The sequence below is a fragment of the Anser anser genome (genome assembly GCF_964211835.1).
Source record: "Anser anser genome assembly, chromosome: Z".
NCBI lineage: Eukaryota > Metazoa > Chordata > Aves > Anseriformes > Anatidae > Anser > Anser anser.
The window spans coordinates 77719536-77734169 of NC_139723.1; the positions used below are offsets into that span (position 1 = coordinate 77719536).

The 14634-nt window shown below is 55.3% G+C and overlaps 1 protein-coding gene across 2 annotated transcripts; it reads left to right on the forward strand.

Moving 5' to 3' along the window:
• The first annotated feature begins 383 nt into the window (after positions 1-383).
• On the forward strand, positions 384-14608 carry PIGO (phosphatidylinositol glycan anchor biosynthesis class O). 2 transcript variants are annotated; one of them, XM_083816792.1, is made up of 11 exons: positions 385-531; positions 1047-1540; positions 2911-3054; positions 4246-4369; positions 5363-5522; positions 5998-6171; positions 7102-8674; positions 9160-9363; positions 9674-9876; positions 10637-10707; positions 11286-14608. In XM_083816792.1, the coding sequence occupies exons 2-11, from the start codon at positions 1048-1050 to the stop codon at positions 11404-11406; spliced, it is 3267 nt and encodes a 1088-aa protein (XP_083672918.1). In that variant the 5' UTR covers positions 385-531; position 1047; the 3' UTR covers positions 11407-14608. The 2 variants fall into 2 exon arrangements, with proteins under 2 accessions (XP_083672917.1, XP_083672918.1); XM_083816791.1 differs by lacking the exons at positions 10637-10707; positions 11286-14608 and having other exon boundaries at positions 384-531; positions 9670-9856.
• The last annotated feature ends 26 nt before the right edge of the window (positions 14609-14634 follow it).

Below are 14634 nucleotides of genomic sequence, written 5' to 3' on the forward strand. Positions count from 1 at the left end.
CCGTGGGCTGCCTGTCCCTGTGGCTGGATTTGCGTGCAGCCTCGCACCAGGCTGGGTTTCACCTCACACGTGGTGGCTCGAGCTGTCGCTGCCATCCTAAGGGGACAGGGACCGGGGTGCACTGGGTACTGGGGCAATGGGTGTCAGCGCCCAGCGAGGGCTCGCGGCCCTTTCGGAGGGGAAGGGGAGCAGCACAGGAGTGCGTCGGGGACCCGAGCCGTGCGGAGGACAAACCTCCCAGGAGCCCTGCGACCCCAAGGGACTGCTTCGGGGCTGAGGCAGGGGTCGGGCGGCGGGGATTTTCCCCTAGCCCCGCCGGTGGCGCTGAGTTTAACTAACGAAGCCCCCGCTCTGGCTGAGCTTGGGGGAGCGTCTCGGCTCCCTAAAAAAAAAAAAAAAAGGCATTTTGGAGGACTCCGCTCTGGGGAACGGCTCCCGGCCGCCGGGGGCCGCTGTCGCCTCCGCCTCGCCTCGCCTCGCCGCCGCTGGGCGCTTCCGAGGGCGGCGGAGGCCGGGCCGCGGAGGCCGCAGGTGAGCGAGGCCGGGGGGCGCCGGGGGGGGGGGGGGGGAAGGCTCCGGAGCGGTGAGGAGGGTGGGGAAGGGACCGGAGCGGTGGGGGAGGGACGTGGGGGGATTCTGGGGAGAGGTTGGGGGGCGGCGGGGTGGTTTGCAGGGGGAGTGGGGGCACGGGGAAGGGGCGCTGGGGGGCGAGAGGTGTCAGGGGGGCGGTGGGGGGAGCGGTGGTTGGTGGTAGGGGTTTGGGGGTGTCAGGGGGGTTTGGGGGTGTCAGGGGGGTTTGGGGGTGCGGAGAGGGTTTGGGGGAGCAGGGGAGGGGGCAGGGGGTAGGCAGCAGGCTGGGAGAGTCAGGGGGTGGCGGAGGGGAGGTGGGGTGCCGGGGGGTGGCTGCACAAGGCGCATTGCCACAGGTTCGTGCAGGGGGAGGTTTGTAGGGGCAGTAGGGTGCAAGGGGTGGGTGCTGGCGGGGTGGCCGTCACCTGGCCCCGGCAGAGCCGCAGGGGACTGAGTTTACCCGTTCTTCCCCGCAGGATGCAGCGGTGGCCGGTGCTGCTCTTCCTGGCCTGGGTCTGCTTTCTCTTTTTTGCTGGTATCGGGCTCTTCATGAGCGGTTTCCTGCTCACCCGGATCGAGCTCGCCAACAGCAGTTCCTGCTCAGACCCACTCGTGCCACCGCCGTGGGACGAGCAGAGCCTCCCGCCAGGCTCCTGCTGGGTGCCGCGGCGCTTTCCCAAGGCCGTGCTGGTCATCATCGATGCCCTCCGTTTCGAGTTCGCCAGGTTTAACCCAGCCAAGGTCAGCCCGCTGCCCTACGAGAACAAGCTGAGTTTCCTGCACCACCTGGCCAGCTCCCAGCCCCGCCATGCCCGCCTCTACCGCTTCCGAGCTGATCCCCCCACCGCCACCATGCAGCGCATCAAGGGGCTCACCACCGGGTCGCTGCCCACGTTCATCGATGTGGGCAGCAACTTTGCCACCTACGCGATCCAGGAGGACAACCTGCTGGCACAGCTGGGGCAGAACGGTACGTGTGGTGTCCAGCCCGGAGGGGGAACATGGAAAACGATGGTCAGGACCTTTATTGCTCTCTCTCCTTGGCGAGGGAGCTGTTTACCACACCTCTGCCCATCAGCTAATTTTTTCACCCTTGCCCAGATGTCAGTTGTCTCGGCCAGAGCCGTCACGTAGGCTGGATTTCTCTGCCATGAACTGAGAGTAGGAAACAAATGGGAACATGGCTGGGATTTGTACAAAGATGGTGAGAAAGCAGGTGAAAGTGGCTGTACAGGCGGTGACTGTCACAAGGTCACCACCAGGAGTGGCTGTGAGAAGCCAAGGGCATTGCCAGAGGGTTGTGTTTGCAGTCGGGTGATAGGCCTGATAGGGGCAGAGCTGGGGCCAGGTATGTCGTGGGGTGTCACACAGGGTGCCTGCGGCTGTCACCGCGTTTTCTTTGTAGTTTGGTGCTGTCTGGGTGTGCTGTAAAGAGCTTGTTAGGGTGGGATGATGGAGTGGAGAGAGAGAACTGGGCCTGGTTAGCCTGGAAAAGAGAAGACTGAGGAGAGACCTCATCAGTGTGTATAAATATCTGAGGGGAGGGCGTTGAGAGGATGGAGCCTGTCTCTTTTCAGTTGTGCCCAGCGACAGCATGAGGGGCAATGGGCACAAATTGAAGCACAGGAGGTTCCGTTCGAATATGAGAGGGCATTTCTTTACTGTGAGGGTGACAGAGCACTTGAACAGGTTGCCCAGAGAGGTTGTGGAGTCTCCTTCTCTGGAAATATTCTAAAAAACGTGCCTGGATGCCATCCTGTGCAATGTGCTCTGGGTGATCCTGCTGGGCAGGGGGTTGGACTGAGTGATCTTCAGAGGTTCCTTCCAACCTCAGCCATTCTGTGATTGTGTCACCCAGAGATTTCCTTCTAGGGCTCAGTGCAGCACAGATGTTAGTCATGCCTGTGCCTGGGGTGAGGCGGCAGGGCTGGGCTGTCAGCTTCCCTGTGCATGAGAAAGGTGGGCACGTGCAGTAAATCATCAGAGGCCAAAAATGCCAGTAGACCCTGTGCAGGGTTACGGTTCCTGCTCCCATGCTGGAGAGGCTGTGTGAAAACATCAAGGGGTGGCTGGTGGCAGACAGGACGGGGATGGGCAGAGTGAGGGCGATGGAAAGTTGCCGTGCTTTTGCCTCCTCTTTTCTGCATATGAAGTCCCATCACTCAAGTTTCAGGTCTGAGCCCAGAATTTTAATTTTAGGTCACTTGTGAGTGTGGGTTGGAGAGGAGCCAGTGCTCCAGAGCCTGACCTGGATCTGCCCGGGCTCTTTTCACTAACGTGGGTAATGACGTGACTCAGGTGTGCTCCCTGCTCCCATTAATTCCTTTCTTTCTGCCTCAGGAAGAAGAGTGGTCTTCATGGGTGATGACACTTGGGAAGGACTCTTCCCAAAGAAGTTTTTCCGCTCGTATTTCTTCCCTTCTTTCAACGTGAAGGATCTTCACACTGTGGACAATGGGATCCTGCAGCATCTCTATCCAACTGGTAAGCAGCTCTTCCCCCACAGCTTGGCTAACCCTTTACCTTATGCAGGGGTCCTGCTGCAAGTTTGGGGTAGGACTGTGGAGTTTTATTCTATTCCAGAGTGGCGCTGGGCAGTCTCACCCATTATTGTCTACTACCTAGGGATTACAGTGCTCTTGCTGGATTTCCACAGATAAACCAGTTTTCAGGGCCTGTAACTGCTTCTCTAAATACTTTTCCAGGAAAGAGCAGAGATTGGTAGGACTGGGTTACAGTTTAAAGCTATCCTAGAAGTACACTGGCAGGACAGAGCAGGAGGACCAGCTCTCTTCTCACATTTAATTTTGGTACATGGCTACCTGAGCAGTGCCCTAGGACATACCCAGTAGTGCAGCTATGCAGTGGGAGGCTGGGGCACAGCGCTGCGCACAGCAGAATTTCAGTGTTGATATCCCAGTCTTGGGGAGAAGGTGAAGTGTGAGACTGATCAGTGAATTTTGTGAGATTTCAGACTCCTCTCTGAGCACGTGGGACTAGGGGAAATATTCCTTGCTCTATGTGTGCATATATCTAGGTACATCAAAGTTGCAGCGTTCTTTTACGGGGAAGGTGGGGAATTTGCCCCGGCAGTGGGTGCTGCCTTGTAGGAGAGATGCAGTTAGTCACTGAGCTGCAAGCTTGTTGGTTTTCATGGGTGAAGACCCCAGAGCAGAGGAGAGGGGCTGGGGTGACTTTCTACCTAGGGACAGCAGTGGTGTGGCAGGCCCATGTCCCAGGTGGGACGCAGCAGGGCATGTTGATGAGTCTGACCTGAAATATCTCCAGGGAAGGACTGTATTTCTGCATTCTCCTTTTCCTGAGCCTCCCCTTGGTTTAGCTCAGTTTATGTCAGTTTGAGTTAAGGGTATTTCAGGGTGACTTGGGTGACATTGGGCCATTCCTCTCCTGAGGGGTGTTGAATGAAAAATAAGGATATTGGGGCACTTGCCAGGCGTTGGGCTCCCCACAGCATGGCATCAAGGTGCAGAGGTCAAGAGTGTGCCTCTGTTAAAACTTTAACCAATCTGCGTGAAAGATGGGAGTGAAGATGGCAGCAGGGGAAGAATCAACAGTTTTCAGAGGTAGCCAGACAGCCCTGGCAAAGGGATCCGGGAGGAGAACACATTCCCAAATCCTCGGCTATTATTTGACAAGGCTTCTCTTTTTCTGCAGTGGACAGCGGTGAGTGGGACTTGCTGATTGCTCACTTCCTCGGCGTGGACCACTGCGGGCACAAACACGGACCTGACCATCCTGAAATGGCTAAGAAGCTCACCCAGATGAATGAGATGCTCAGGTGATTACTGCAGTGGTGGGGATTGCCAGCAGGCTCCTGCTTTCAGCCACTTTGGTGGGATCTTCCCAAGGCATTTATGGATGGAGAGGCCAAGAGGGAACATTTACTGTGCTTGTTACCACAGAAAATGTCTGTGATCGCCAGCAGCAGCTAAAACCCCAGCTGTGGGACAGTCTCAGTTGTGTAGACATACGTTTGTGAGGGAATGGCAAAGAACAAGGTTTGGTTTTGAAGCCGAGGTTGTCTTCAGATCTTGGAGCCTTGGTTCTCAACCAAACCATCAGGTGGTGGTGCACGTGGAGTACAGCTGAACCTCAGTTCCTGCATCTCTAAAATAGAGATTGTCATACTGAAGCTTGGCTAATATTTGAAAAGCGTTTGGAGAACCCTGGCTAGGGAATGCTGCATTTACTGTGCAGGCTCGTGAGTTGTGCCTTTGCGTCAGAGGGCAGAATGGGATCCAGAAGTTCTGATCACACAGCGCAAAATGCTGTGGTTTTTGATTTCATTTTTGCTGCTGGAAGGAGGGAGTAACCTGCTTTTCTGCGTGTGAGAATGCAGCATACATCATGTCATACTTCTTGCATCCTTCAGGGACAAATCCCCTCTTTCTTCCTTAGAAGTAGGAGATTGCTCACGCAATGTGACAACAATAGACAAGTCCCAAATAGGATCAGCCTGAAATTTGTTCCTATTGGGAACGTTCCTTCTGAATCGTACTTTTTCAGAGGTCCCTTAAGGCCTTAAGGAACCAGGCACTGTGGGGTTTTAGGCAACATTGGCCCGCCCTGTCTCAGGGCTCTGAATTTTCAGTTCATTTTTGAAGCATCCATTACCCTCGTCCCTGGTTTAGTTGTTAGAGCTTTGTGTCAGCACTTAGTTTGGCTCAGATCCTTTTGTGGGCTTCACCTCTGTTGTGCAGGCAGGCTCTGTGGGGACATGTTGTCTCCCACCTGTGCTTCTAAAGGTTGACCTTCCTTATCGTGGTGCCAGGTCCTTGATGGAACATCTGGGGAATGACACCCTTCTTCTGGTGGCTGGGGACCATGGCATGACAGAGACTGGAGACCACGGTGGTGACAGCGAGAAGGAAGTGAATGCAGCACTGTTTGTGTACAGCAAAACACCCCTGTTTGGCACTGACCCTCCTGAGGTGAGAAGCAGCTGATCCTTAGCTGCCACTGCCTGAGGTGGCATCCAGGGGGAAAACTGCATCGTGGGGTACAGAGGGTAATAGTACAGAGGGTTACAGCTCGATCAGGGTGGTTTGGATTGAGAGGGCTGGCGAGTCTGTCACCTTCCTGAGAAAGTGGAAATGTGGAGCCAGTGTTTGGGACCCAGTCACAGACCCTCAGAGGGATTCAGGCCCCTCCAGCTGTGAGGAGCATTTGAGTGAGGCCTGATGAGCTGTCAGATAGACAGAACCAGACCATAGGACCTGCAGGCGTCCTCCCTCATCTATTCTCAGGAGGGCTGAGCTTCCCATGCTTTAACCCCTCCTGTCTTCCACAGCCTCTTCTCTCGGCAGGGATGCCTTCCCCTCTCCCAGGGATGCATCCCCTCTCCCAGGTGAAGGTCCACGTTCCTGTGTCCTTGCCAAAAGTCTCATTCCTCCCCTGTCTCTCCAGGAGCCCGAGGCCGTTCCCCAGGTGAACCTGGTGCCCACTGTGGCCCTGCTACTGGGGGTGCCCATCCCCTACAGTAACATCGGGGAGGTGATGGCTGAGCTGTTCTCCGGGGACGGCGATGCTGCGTCTGCAGCCTTGCAGCAGCTCTCCGTCTACCACGTCAACGCCAAGCAGGTACAGGCACAGCTTTCTGAGCTGTTCCTCTCTTGCATGGTAACAGCAGGGAGAGACTTGCTGATAGCCCTGGGGTCGTAACGGGGGTTAGTTGTGCAGTCCCGGCTCCTGGACACGTGGGGAATTTGCTGCACACAGCTTCTTGTGTGGGAGCTGCTCTCAGCCTGCTGGAGAAGATGTGATTGCTGATGGGAAGGCAGAAGTGTTCTGTGTCTGCAGTGTGTTTGTAGAGGAGCAGGGTACTTTGTCATTTAAAGATGATAATGTAATTTACTGTCCATTAGTCACTGAGAATATTCATCATTGTCTGCGAGGAGTTAGCCTCATCCAGGACTGCCTATTTAAATATTTGCACTTAGTTGTCTGAGGAGGTTTCTGGCTTGATCACATTGGTTTTTAAGAAGCGTTGGCTTACCAGGGAGGTCGTGCAAGCCGGGGGGAGAGCTAGTGCGAACGTTTGCCATTTATGGGCAGGGGCAGGCTGATTCTGCCTGCACTCGGAGACAACTGGAAGCAATGTGAATGTGTTTTTGGGATTGAGCTGATCTACACTGCTGAGCAGCTTGATGTTTACACAGGTGCCCTGCCCTGCTAATGCCCTCTTAATGCTTTTCTTAAAACTTTGGGATTACAGCTGGCCTTGTTCCTGTGGTCTTGAAGTAAGAGGCAGAAGGAGCTGTCCTTAGCCCGTGGTATAATGCATTAATGTACCTGTACTCAGAAAGAGAGAACAGTTTGTTCTGATCCACTACAAGCTATTTAATTTGATGTTTATCCTCAGGAGAAAAAAAAAAAAAAAGGAAGGTGAAAGTGTGAAAGTCGACATTGGGCTCAGAATAATTCCATTCTGAAGGGGTTGTGTGAGGAAGGTGATGGTGAATCACTTTCCCAGTGCTGCTTTCTGACCCGGTGTGCTCTCTCCTGCTACAGGTGGATCGCTTCCTGCGCTCCTACTCGCTGGTGGCTCAGGACCTGCCAGCAGAGCAGCTCCAGCGCCTGCAGGAGCTCTTCTCCAGCGCCGTGGAGGAGCACACTCAGCTCTTGGCCCAGGTGCAGGGGGCGACGCTGACACCTCCAGAGATGGAGTCCAGGCTCAGAAGCCTTGTCAGTCGCTTCCAGCTCTATCTGCGGGAGGCACGGGCTGTGTGCACCCAGTCCTGGGCCCGCTTCCATCCCCTGCGTATGGTGGGGGGCTGTGCCCTCATTGCTGCTGCCTGCTTGCTCTGCTACGTGGCCTCAGAGCTGGCCTCAGTGTCAGACTCTTTCTATCGCAGCTGCCTCCTTTACCCACTGCTTTGGGGCCTGGTGGTGGCTGTTCTGCTTGGTCTCGCCTGCACGTTCACCCAGGAGGGGCTGGATCTCCTCCTGCTGTCGTCTTGTGCAGCCGCAGCTTCTCAGCTGGGCTTTTTCTGGCACTGGTGGGGCCGGCATCCCAAACGAGCCCGTTTGGTGGGCAGCCAGCCACCCTTGGCCAGCATTGGCCCGAGGCAGAGGCTGCGAGCGTGGCTGGTACTGGCCTTCCCCATGGGCATTCTCCTTTTCCGCTGTGGAGCTATGTTTTCCGATAGCTTTGTGGTGGCTGAGGCCCGGGTGGCCCCATTCCTGCTGGCCTCACTGGTGACGTTGCTGGTGGGGAAGCTCCACTGGGACGGTCGCCTGACTGTGCCAGAAGGCCCCAAGCAGCAGCTCCTTGGCTTTTCCTCTTACCGGAAAGAGAGCTGGTACCTGCTGTGCCTCGTGGCCATGCTTCTGGTCTGCGTGCGCCTCTCCGGTTTCTTCCACCAGTGCCGTGAAGAAATCCCTCAGTGCCGGCCCTCTGTTTTCCTTGCGCCTCTTGCCAGCCTGAGAAACACACGGGCCAAGAACCTCTTCTACCTCCTGTGCGTGGCCTTGCTGGCCGGGATGGTGTATGCAGTGCGGAGCTGGCTGCGACACTACGGCAACCTGAACAGCTCGGACCCCCTCGTGCTCTTTGTGCGCTGGGGTTTCCCGCTGGTGGTCCTCTGCATTGCCTGCTACTGGGCCGTTGCCTCCAGTGCCGAGGACTCTCTCGGCAAGCTGCAGGAGCTGGTGCAGGTGGCAGTCGTCGCCTTTCCCTGGGCCGTCTACGGGTTGACGTCCGTGGGGTTGCTGCTCCTGCTGTGCCATCCCATGACGGTGTTCGCAAAGGACACGCGGGAGTCGGCAGGATCCATCGTCACTCCCTACCAGGGGGTTCCCGGCTCCGAAGTCGACTTCCTCCACGTCATACCTCAGATCTACAGGAGGATGCAGGAGTCTCAGAAGAATCGCCTGGAGCGGGGCAGCTGCAGGGCCACGGTCGCAGCGTATGGGCTGGGCAGCGTGTACTCGGCGGCCCTAGTCATAGCACTCACCCTGCTGGGCTTCCTCTTGATGCTTCTGCACAGCGAGCGGCTGAGTCTCGCCTTCCTGCTCCTCTTCCTGGAGGCCTTTGTGCTGCTGCACATCCACACGCGTGCCAGAAGCCTCGCAGGAGACACTGGTGAGTTGGGGCTCGGTGGAGTGTCCTTTGGATGTGCACCCTGAGCCTCAGCTGCAGCAGCCTTGTCCTAGTTCCAGTGGGAGAGGTGGGGCCCTGTCTCCACTCCTGGGGAATGGCAGTGCACTGATCCTCCTTGGAGGATCCTCCTGGTTTCTTTTAGACTGCTTAAATCCTGTATTAGAAGAGAAATGGGAGGCAATGTGGGAGAAGGAGGCAATCCTACCCCCATCCCTTCTCACTGGAGTGTGAACAGCCACCGAGCCCATTGGCACTGACAGAGTCCAGGAGCAGGGTGGGCAGCAGAGGGAATGCCTGGCCACTCACCGTGTCCTGTGCTAGCAGTCTGACTAGTTTCTGTGTCTCAGAAGAGTGTGTGGGAAGGGAACCTGGAAGAAAACCCAGTAGGCTTCTTTGGATTGTCTTGTTCCTTGATGCTGATCTCTCTCCCCTTCGTCTCCCCACCTCTCTTCTCCTCTCTCTCTCAGAGTCTTTTTCAGTGCCCTGGTTTGCAGTCATCTCCTGGCTCCTTGCTGCTTCCCAGTTCTTCTATTCCACGGGCCACCAGCCCATCTTCCCGGCCATCCACTGGAATGCAGCCTTCGTGGGCTTCCACCTCGACCACAGCACGAACCTCCTTCCTGCTGTCCTGGTGGGCGCCAACACGTTTGCCTCCCATATCCTCTTCGCAGGTAAATCAATTTCTTCCTGGGCCATTGAGCCTGAGCAGGCATGGCTCACTGCTTTGCCTTGTCTGGAGGCCTGCAGGCTGAGCGCGAGGTGATGAAGGCTCCGGCACCAGCTGAACAGCAGCATCCTCACTGTCCCTTTCTGGGGCCACAGAGCTGCCCGTGGCCTGCAGCCTCCATGCAGTTGTGCCTGACCAGCAAGCTGGAGCTGGGGTATATGCGTCCTGCACGTCCAGGGCGTGACGGCAGAGCCTAGACTGCTCCTCATCTCCTGGGCTCCCGGTAACTTCATGTGCCTTTGTCCTTGAGGTAGTTGGCTGCCCTCTGCTCCTGCTTTGGCCCTTTGTGTGTGAGATGCCCAGCTCACAGAAGAAGAAACCCAAGAAGGAGCCCCAGGAGGAGCTGCAAGAGGTGGAGGAGCACATGATGGAGATGAGGCTGAGGGAGTCCCCGGAGAAGTTCTCTGCTGCTTTGCTGCAGCTGGGGCTGAAGTACCTCTTTGTCCTCGGGGCACAGGTATGGGCTGAGGCGGGGTGGCTGTCCGAGAGGAAAACAGTGTGCTGTGAGAACCATGGGGTACCCTGACATGAGAAGGGGCTCAGCCAGGGCAGAGGCAGACCCAGGGGTGATACACCTGGTTGCAGGTGGAAGAGCAGATGCACAGTTCCTCTTCTTAACCATGCCATTTGCCTTTTGCTTTGGGAAGGGCTCCAACATGGAAGCAGAAGTGTGGATTAGGCTGCTTTTCATTTCCATCTGCCCAGAGTGGGAACATCTGTTCACAAACTGCAGGGTTGTAGTCCTGCTCCCCCTCATCCTGATCATGCATCTCTGTTTGCACCAGCTCTGGTTTTCATCTGTTTTCATGTTGTGATGTAGGGAGCTCAGCATCAGAAATCTAATCCGAGGAAAGAAGTGAGTGGCTTTCTGGGGTTCAGCCTTTCAAATTGCCCTCCTGTGTGGTCAGACCAGGGACAGTGCAAGGGAAAAGGCAGGCCCTTGCAGCAGGACAGCAGGAATGTCCCTCTCACCTCCCTGGTGCTGTCCCAGACCAGCCCTTTCCTCAGAGGGCCTGTGTGCACCACAAGCTTTTTGTGTTTCCTGGCTTGAGGACACAAAGGAAGGGAATCCTTTGGGTTGCTTATTTCTGATGTGTGCCATACCAGCCCATCAGGTGCTGTCCATCAGGTCTAGTACCACCTTCAGATGTGAATGTACTGCCCAGGAGGTCTCTCCAGAGTCACCTGTAACTTGTTTTTCCTGGTCTCCCCCACAGCTTCTGGCCTGTGTTTGTGCAGCTATGATCCTCAGGAGGCACCTCATGGTCTGGAAAGTCTTTGCCCCAAAGTAAGTCCCAGGAGTTGCTCCGATGCTGGGTGAGGGCTCATATCTCTGACATCTTGGCTAGAGTTCACAGCCAGTAATGCTGGAAGTGACGATATGATTAATCTTTCATGACATTTTATCTAGTAGGGGCTGTAGGAGTGTCCCTGACTATTTCTTGTTTCAAGTTCAGAAGGTGGATTCAAGCTAGAGCATTAAAGTTTCTCCTTATGTTGATTTCCAAGGCCACTCAGAGCCCACCTGGAAGCTAAGAATATTCATGTCAGGGAGGCAAAGGCAGAGGTACCAGAGCACAAATGAGATGCAGACCTTTGGGATAGCAGGCATTTGGTGTGTCCTTGGCCTCATAGGATTTCCATATCCCACTTGGGTGTCTTCCTGAACAGCCTGTAAACCAGTCAGGAGCCAGAGGCATGCTTTACTTCTAGGTTGCAGGCAGCATGCACTGCTGGGGAGTGAGTGTAATTCAGGTTTTAGGATCTGTGATGCTAGCAGCTTCTCACTGTCAGGGAAAACTGTTCACTGGGAGTGAGCAGAGCATGCTGGCTGTGATATCCTTACTGTGTCTGTTGTGCCTGCAGGTTCCTCTTTGAGTCGCTGGGCTTCGTAGTGAGCAGCATCTGCCTGCTGCTGGGGATCTCCCTGGTGATGCGTGTGGACTGTGCCGTCAGCACCTGGTTCAGCCAGCTTCAGCTCAGGTAGCGGTGGAGATGTGGGGATCCTGACCTGCTCGTCGGCCGAGGCTGTGGTCACCTCCCTGCTTCCCTGGGGCCCGGAGGGATACACCAGCCGCCAGCAACGAGTGCCTGCCGACAGCAGTCGGGGATTATTGTCTCCAGCTCCCTGCCTAAGCGATGCACAAAAGGACCGGTGCCAGCTGTTCCCCGCTCGCCGCGATGCTCTGCGGGGAGCGTGTTTCTCAGCGGTTGAGGCTGGAGCTCTTGCTGGGAGCTTGTTAGCAGCAGGAGGAAGCAGAGAAGCAAGAGTCCTGAAGTGCTCCTCTGGGAAAACACCGACAGGAGGTCTTGCTGCTACTTCCCTGACAATTGTCCCCACTGTGCAGCTGGTAGGCTGCAGGGGCCAGCAAGGTGCCTGGAAACGTCACCTTACCTGAGCAGAGACATTGACTTACTGGAAGGGGATTGCTGAGGAGGGGAGGGAAGGGAAAGGGAGGAGAGGGAAGGCTACAACCCTGCCCTCTTGCTGGGTCCTGCAGCCACCGCTTCTCTCCATATGCTCAGTTTTCACGCTGGGATCAAAGTGCACATGATTACACATGCAGATGGTTCCTGGGGTCTCGGTGGCAGCTGCTCCACTGTCAAGCCAGTTTGTTGGTCTGTAGTGAGGCTCGTCCCGCCCTGTACTCCTATTTTCCTAGTCTTCCTCGACACTACTAAGGGCAGTGGGGAGCAGGCTTGGCTGTCTTGTACAGCCAGCAGCAGGCTTAGCTTGTTGGGAAGGTGGTAGCAGGGAGAACTGTGTCCACGACTGAGGCTCCACTGGTGATCTTGGCCTGGCAGTGTCCACACAGACTGGGCTGTAGCAGCCAGGGCTCCCCATCTCCTCCTGAGCACATGCCACAGGATGCCAGCAGTTTATTGGGAATGGTTGAGTTGCATCCGGATGTAGAGACAGAGCATTTGACTCACCTGTATATTGGGCCTTGTCAGGAGTAAGGGGGAATCTGGAGAAGCTGTCCTAACTGCAGGAGCAGCCTTGGTGCGTGCTGGGAACAGCTGCTTGAAAGCCCTGAGCGTGTGACAACTCCTCTGCAAGGTGGCCTAACCCGCTGGTGTGTGCATACATGCTGGGGGATGTTTATGTCACCTTGATGGGATCCCACGCACTGCAGAGGATGGCGCCTGTGATCCAATACTTGGTGCTTATCTTCCTCTTAACCTTGCTTTTCTGCATGGGGCTTTGTGCTGTGAGCGAGCTATCTCCTACCTGCTCTTGACTGCTTGCAATCAGAAGACGTATTTCTGTGTGGGCAGGGGTGGGAGATAGTGACCATGGTGCCTGGCTGCATTCCAGCTAAATTCCCCCTGCACTGCTGATCTGAGCTGGGATTTCTTACTGCCCTGAACCACTGTGTGGCGTTACTTGGTGCTATGAAACCTGTCGTCTCTTTCTCCTCTGGAAAGAGCTGGGGACTGCTTGCCTGGGTTTCAAGCTTTGATTTTTGTTATGGTCCCCGTTGGGTTTTTAACTCATGCATTGTAACTGCCCCTGCTTGAGTTCCTCGCTGCAGACTGCCTGTGTAACTCCCGGGCTCTTCTCCTCTGCCCTGGAGAGTCTTGGGGAAAGTGTCTTGCCGCTTCACTGATCATTTGAGTTCTTGCTAACAGCCCCAAGTGCCCAGCAGCTGTAGAAAATATCCCTTGAGGACAGGTTTAGTTATATTTTGCCTGAGCAGGGTGGTTGATGCTTGCTCATGTGTTAGGGTGCAATTCCAGAGAGGCTTATACTGCTCTGATTTTGGCTTCTGTAGCCTGGCCACCTCCTCACCTGCCTGTGCTCTTCCACCTCAGCCTTGCATCTCCCCTGCCCTGTGGGCCTGTCCTGCTTAATTTCACCTGACAAAACGAGGGACTGTGTTGTAGCTGGCACAACTGCCCTGGCTGGCTCACTGCAACCTGGTAGCATGCACAGTGGTGCTGGTACAAGTACAGGAGCAGCAGCATGCAGCTGGGAACTGTGGGGATAGGAAGGGGGCAACCCACAATTAGATGGGCTTAAGCAGTTTCATCCTTGAAATAGTTTTTTAGCTGTGTGCTGTGACTCCTTAGTGGCCAAAGGGTTCTCAGGTACCACAGGGGTCATGCTGAGGGTTGAGTGTGCATTTGTGTGGAGAGAAGGGAAGGGATGGAGGTAGCAGCTCCCCAGTGAATTTTCACTTAATGTGAGGTTAAGGTGTTGCTAACCCCCAAGGCTGGGGTCCCCATAGGTCTTCTCATAACCTCATAAACTGGTCAGGAGCTTGCTGCCCAAATGTCTGTGTGCTGGCAGAAGTCCTTATGGTCACTAAGGCTGTAACACTGGCCTGTGACACCCCTGCTGCTGCCACCCAAGCCCCTGGCATTTGTTCTCTCCAGCCTTTGGGACTAGGTCCTCTTTCAACAGCTGCCATCATGCCGCCAAGCCTTTCTGTGCCTGTTGTTCATGGTCAGAGCGCTAAGCGTCCTCTCCTCAGTCCCCCATCTCCCAAAGATGTGGCCTCTGTGCGGTCCTGCTGGGGCTGGAGGCTCACAGCCCAAGGAGGCCGCGGCATGGCAGAGGGAACTGAGCTGCAGCTCCCTAAAAACACGCACATGTGTCTCACCAGAGACCTACCAGACGGTGTTGAGTCCACACTGCGGAATATAAGTTCTGACTTTTAAAGACAAAATTAGGGCTTTTTTAGCCGCTTCCCGTTTTAACAGATTTGAGCCTGTGACAAAAGCTGAAGCTCTGTCGGGGCGCTTCAGACAAATCATTCTGCCTATTCATGCCACAGTCTCCTCTCCAGAAATACCATAACCTCATTCCTCGCGTCCTCTCAAAGAGGTCTAAGGATGCACTTTGGCTCACTTCGGCTGGGTTTGCTACTTGTGGTAGTGAAACTGCAAGTACATTGTTGTCACTGTGGTGATGCTGAGGGCAGAGGACTGGCCACTCGTGCTGGCTGTTCTGCCAAGGGAGACTGGCTACTACACCAAAGAATTTAGAGTCAAGAAAAGTTTTCCAAGGGCTGGAGATCCTCTTTCTTTCCCTGACATGTTTAGTCTTTACAAGCCTTCCCCAGTGGCCCTCAAGCTGATTGTTTGGCTGCTGTTCTTCTGAGTACGTTCAGGATGACAGAGTTAACGTTTGTCCAAGGCTTGATGACCTCGGAATGACAACATGCTGCTGGTGGTGGAACAGACGTGGCTGTGCTTGCTTATTTAAAAC

Coding starts and splice junctions, on each gene's coding strand:
- PIGO (XM_083816792.1), top strand. CDS start 1,048: ATGCAGCGGTGGCCGGTGCTGCTCTTCCTGGCCTGGGTCTGCTTTCTC. Junction 8,675..9,159: donor AAGCCTCGCAGGAGACACTG/GTGAGTTGGGGC, acceptor TCTCTCTCTCAG/AGTCTTTTTCAGTGCCCTGG. Junction 10,708..11,285: donor TGGAAAGTCTTTGCCCCAAA/GTAAGTCCCAGG, acceptor TTGTGCCTGCAG/GTTCCTCTTTGAGTCGCTGG.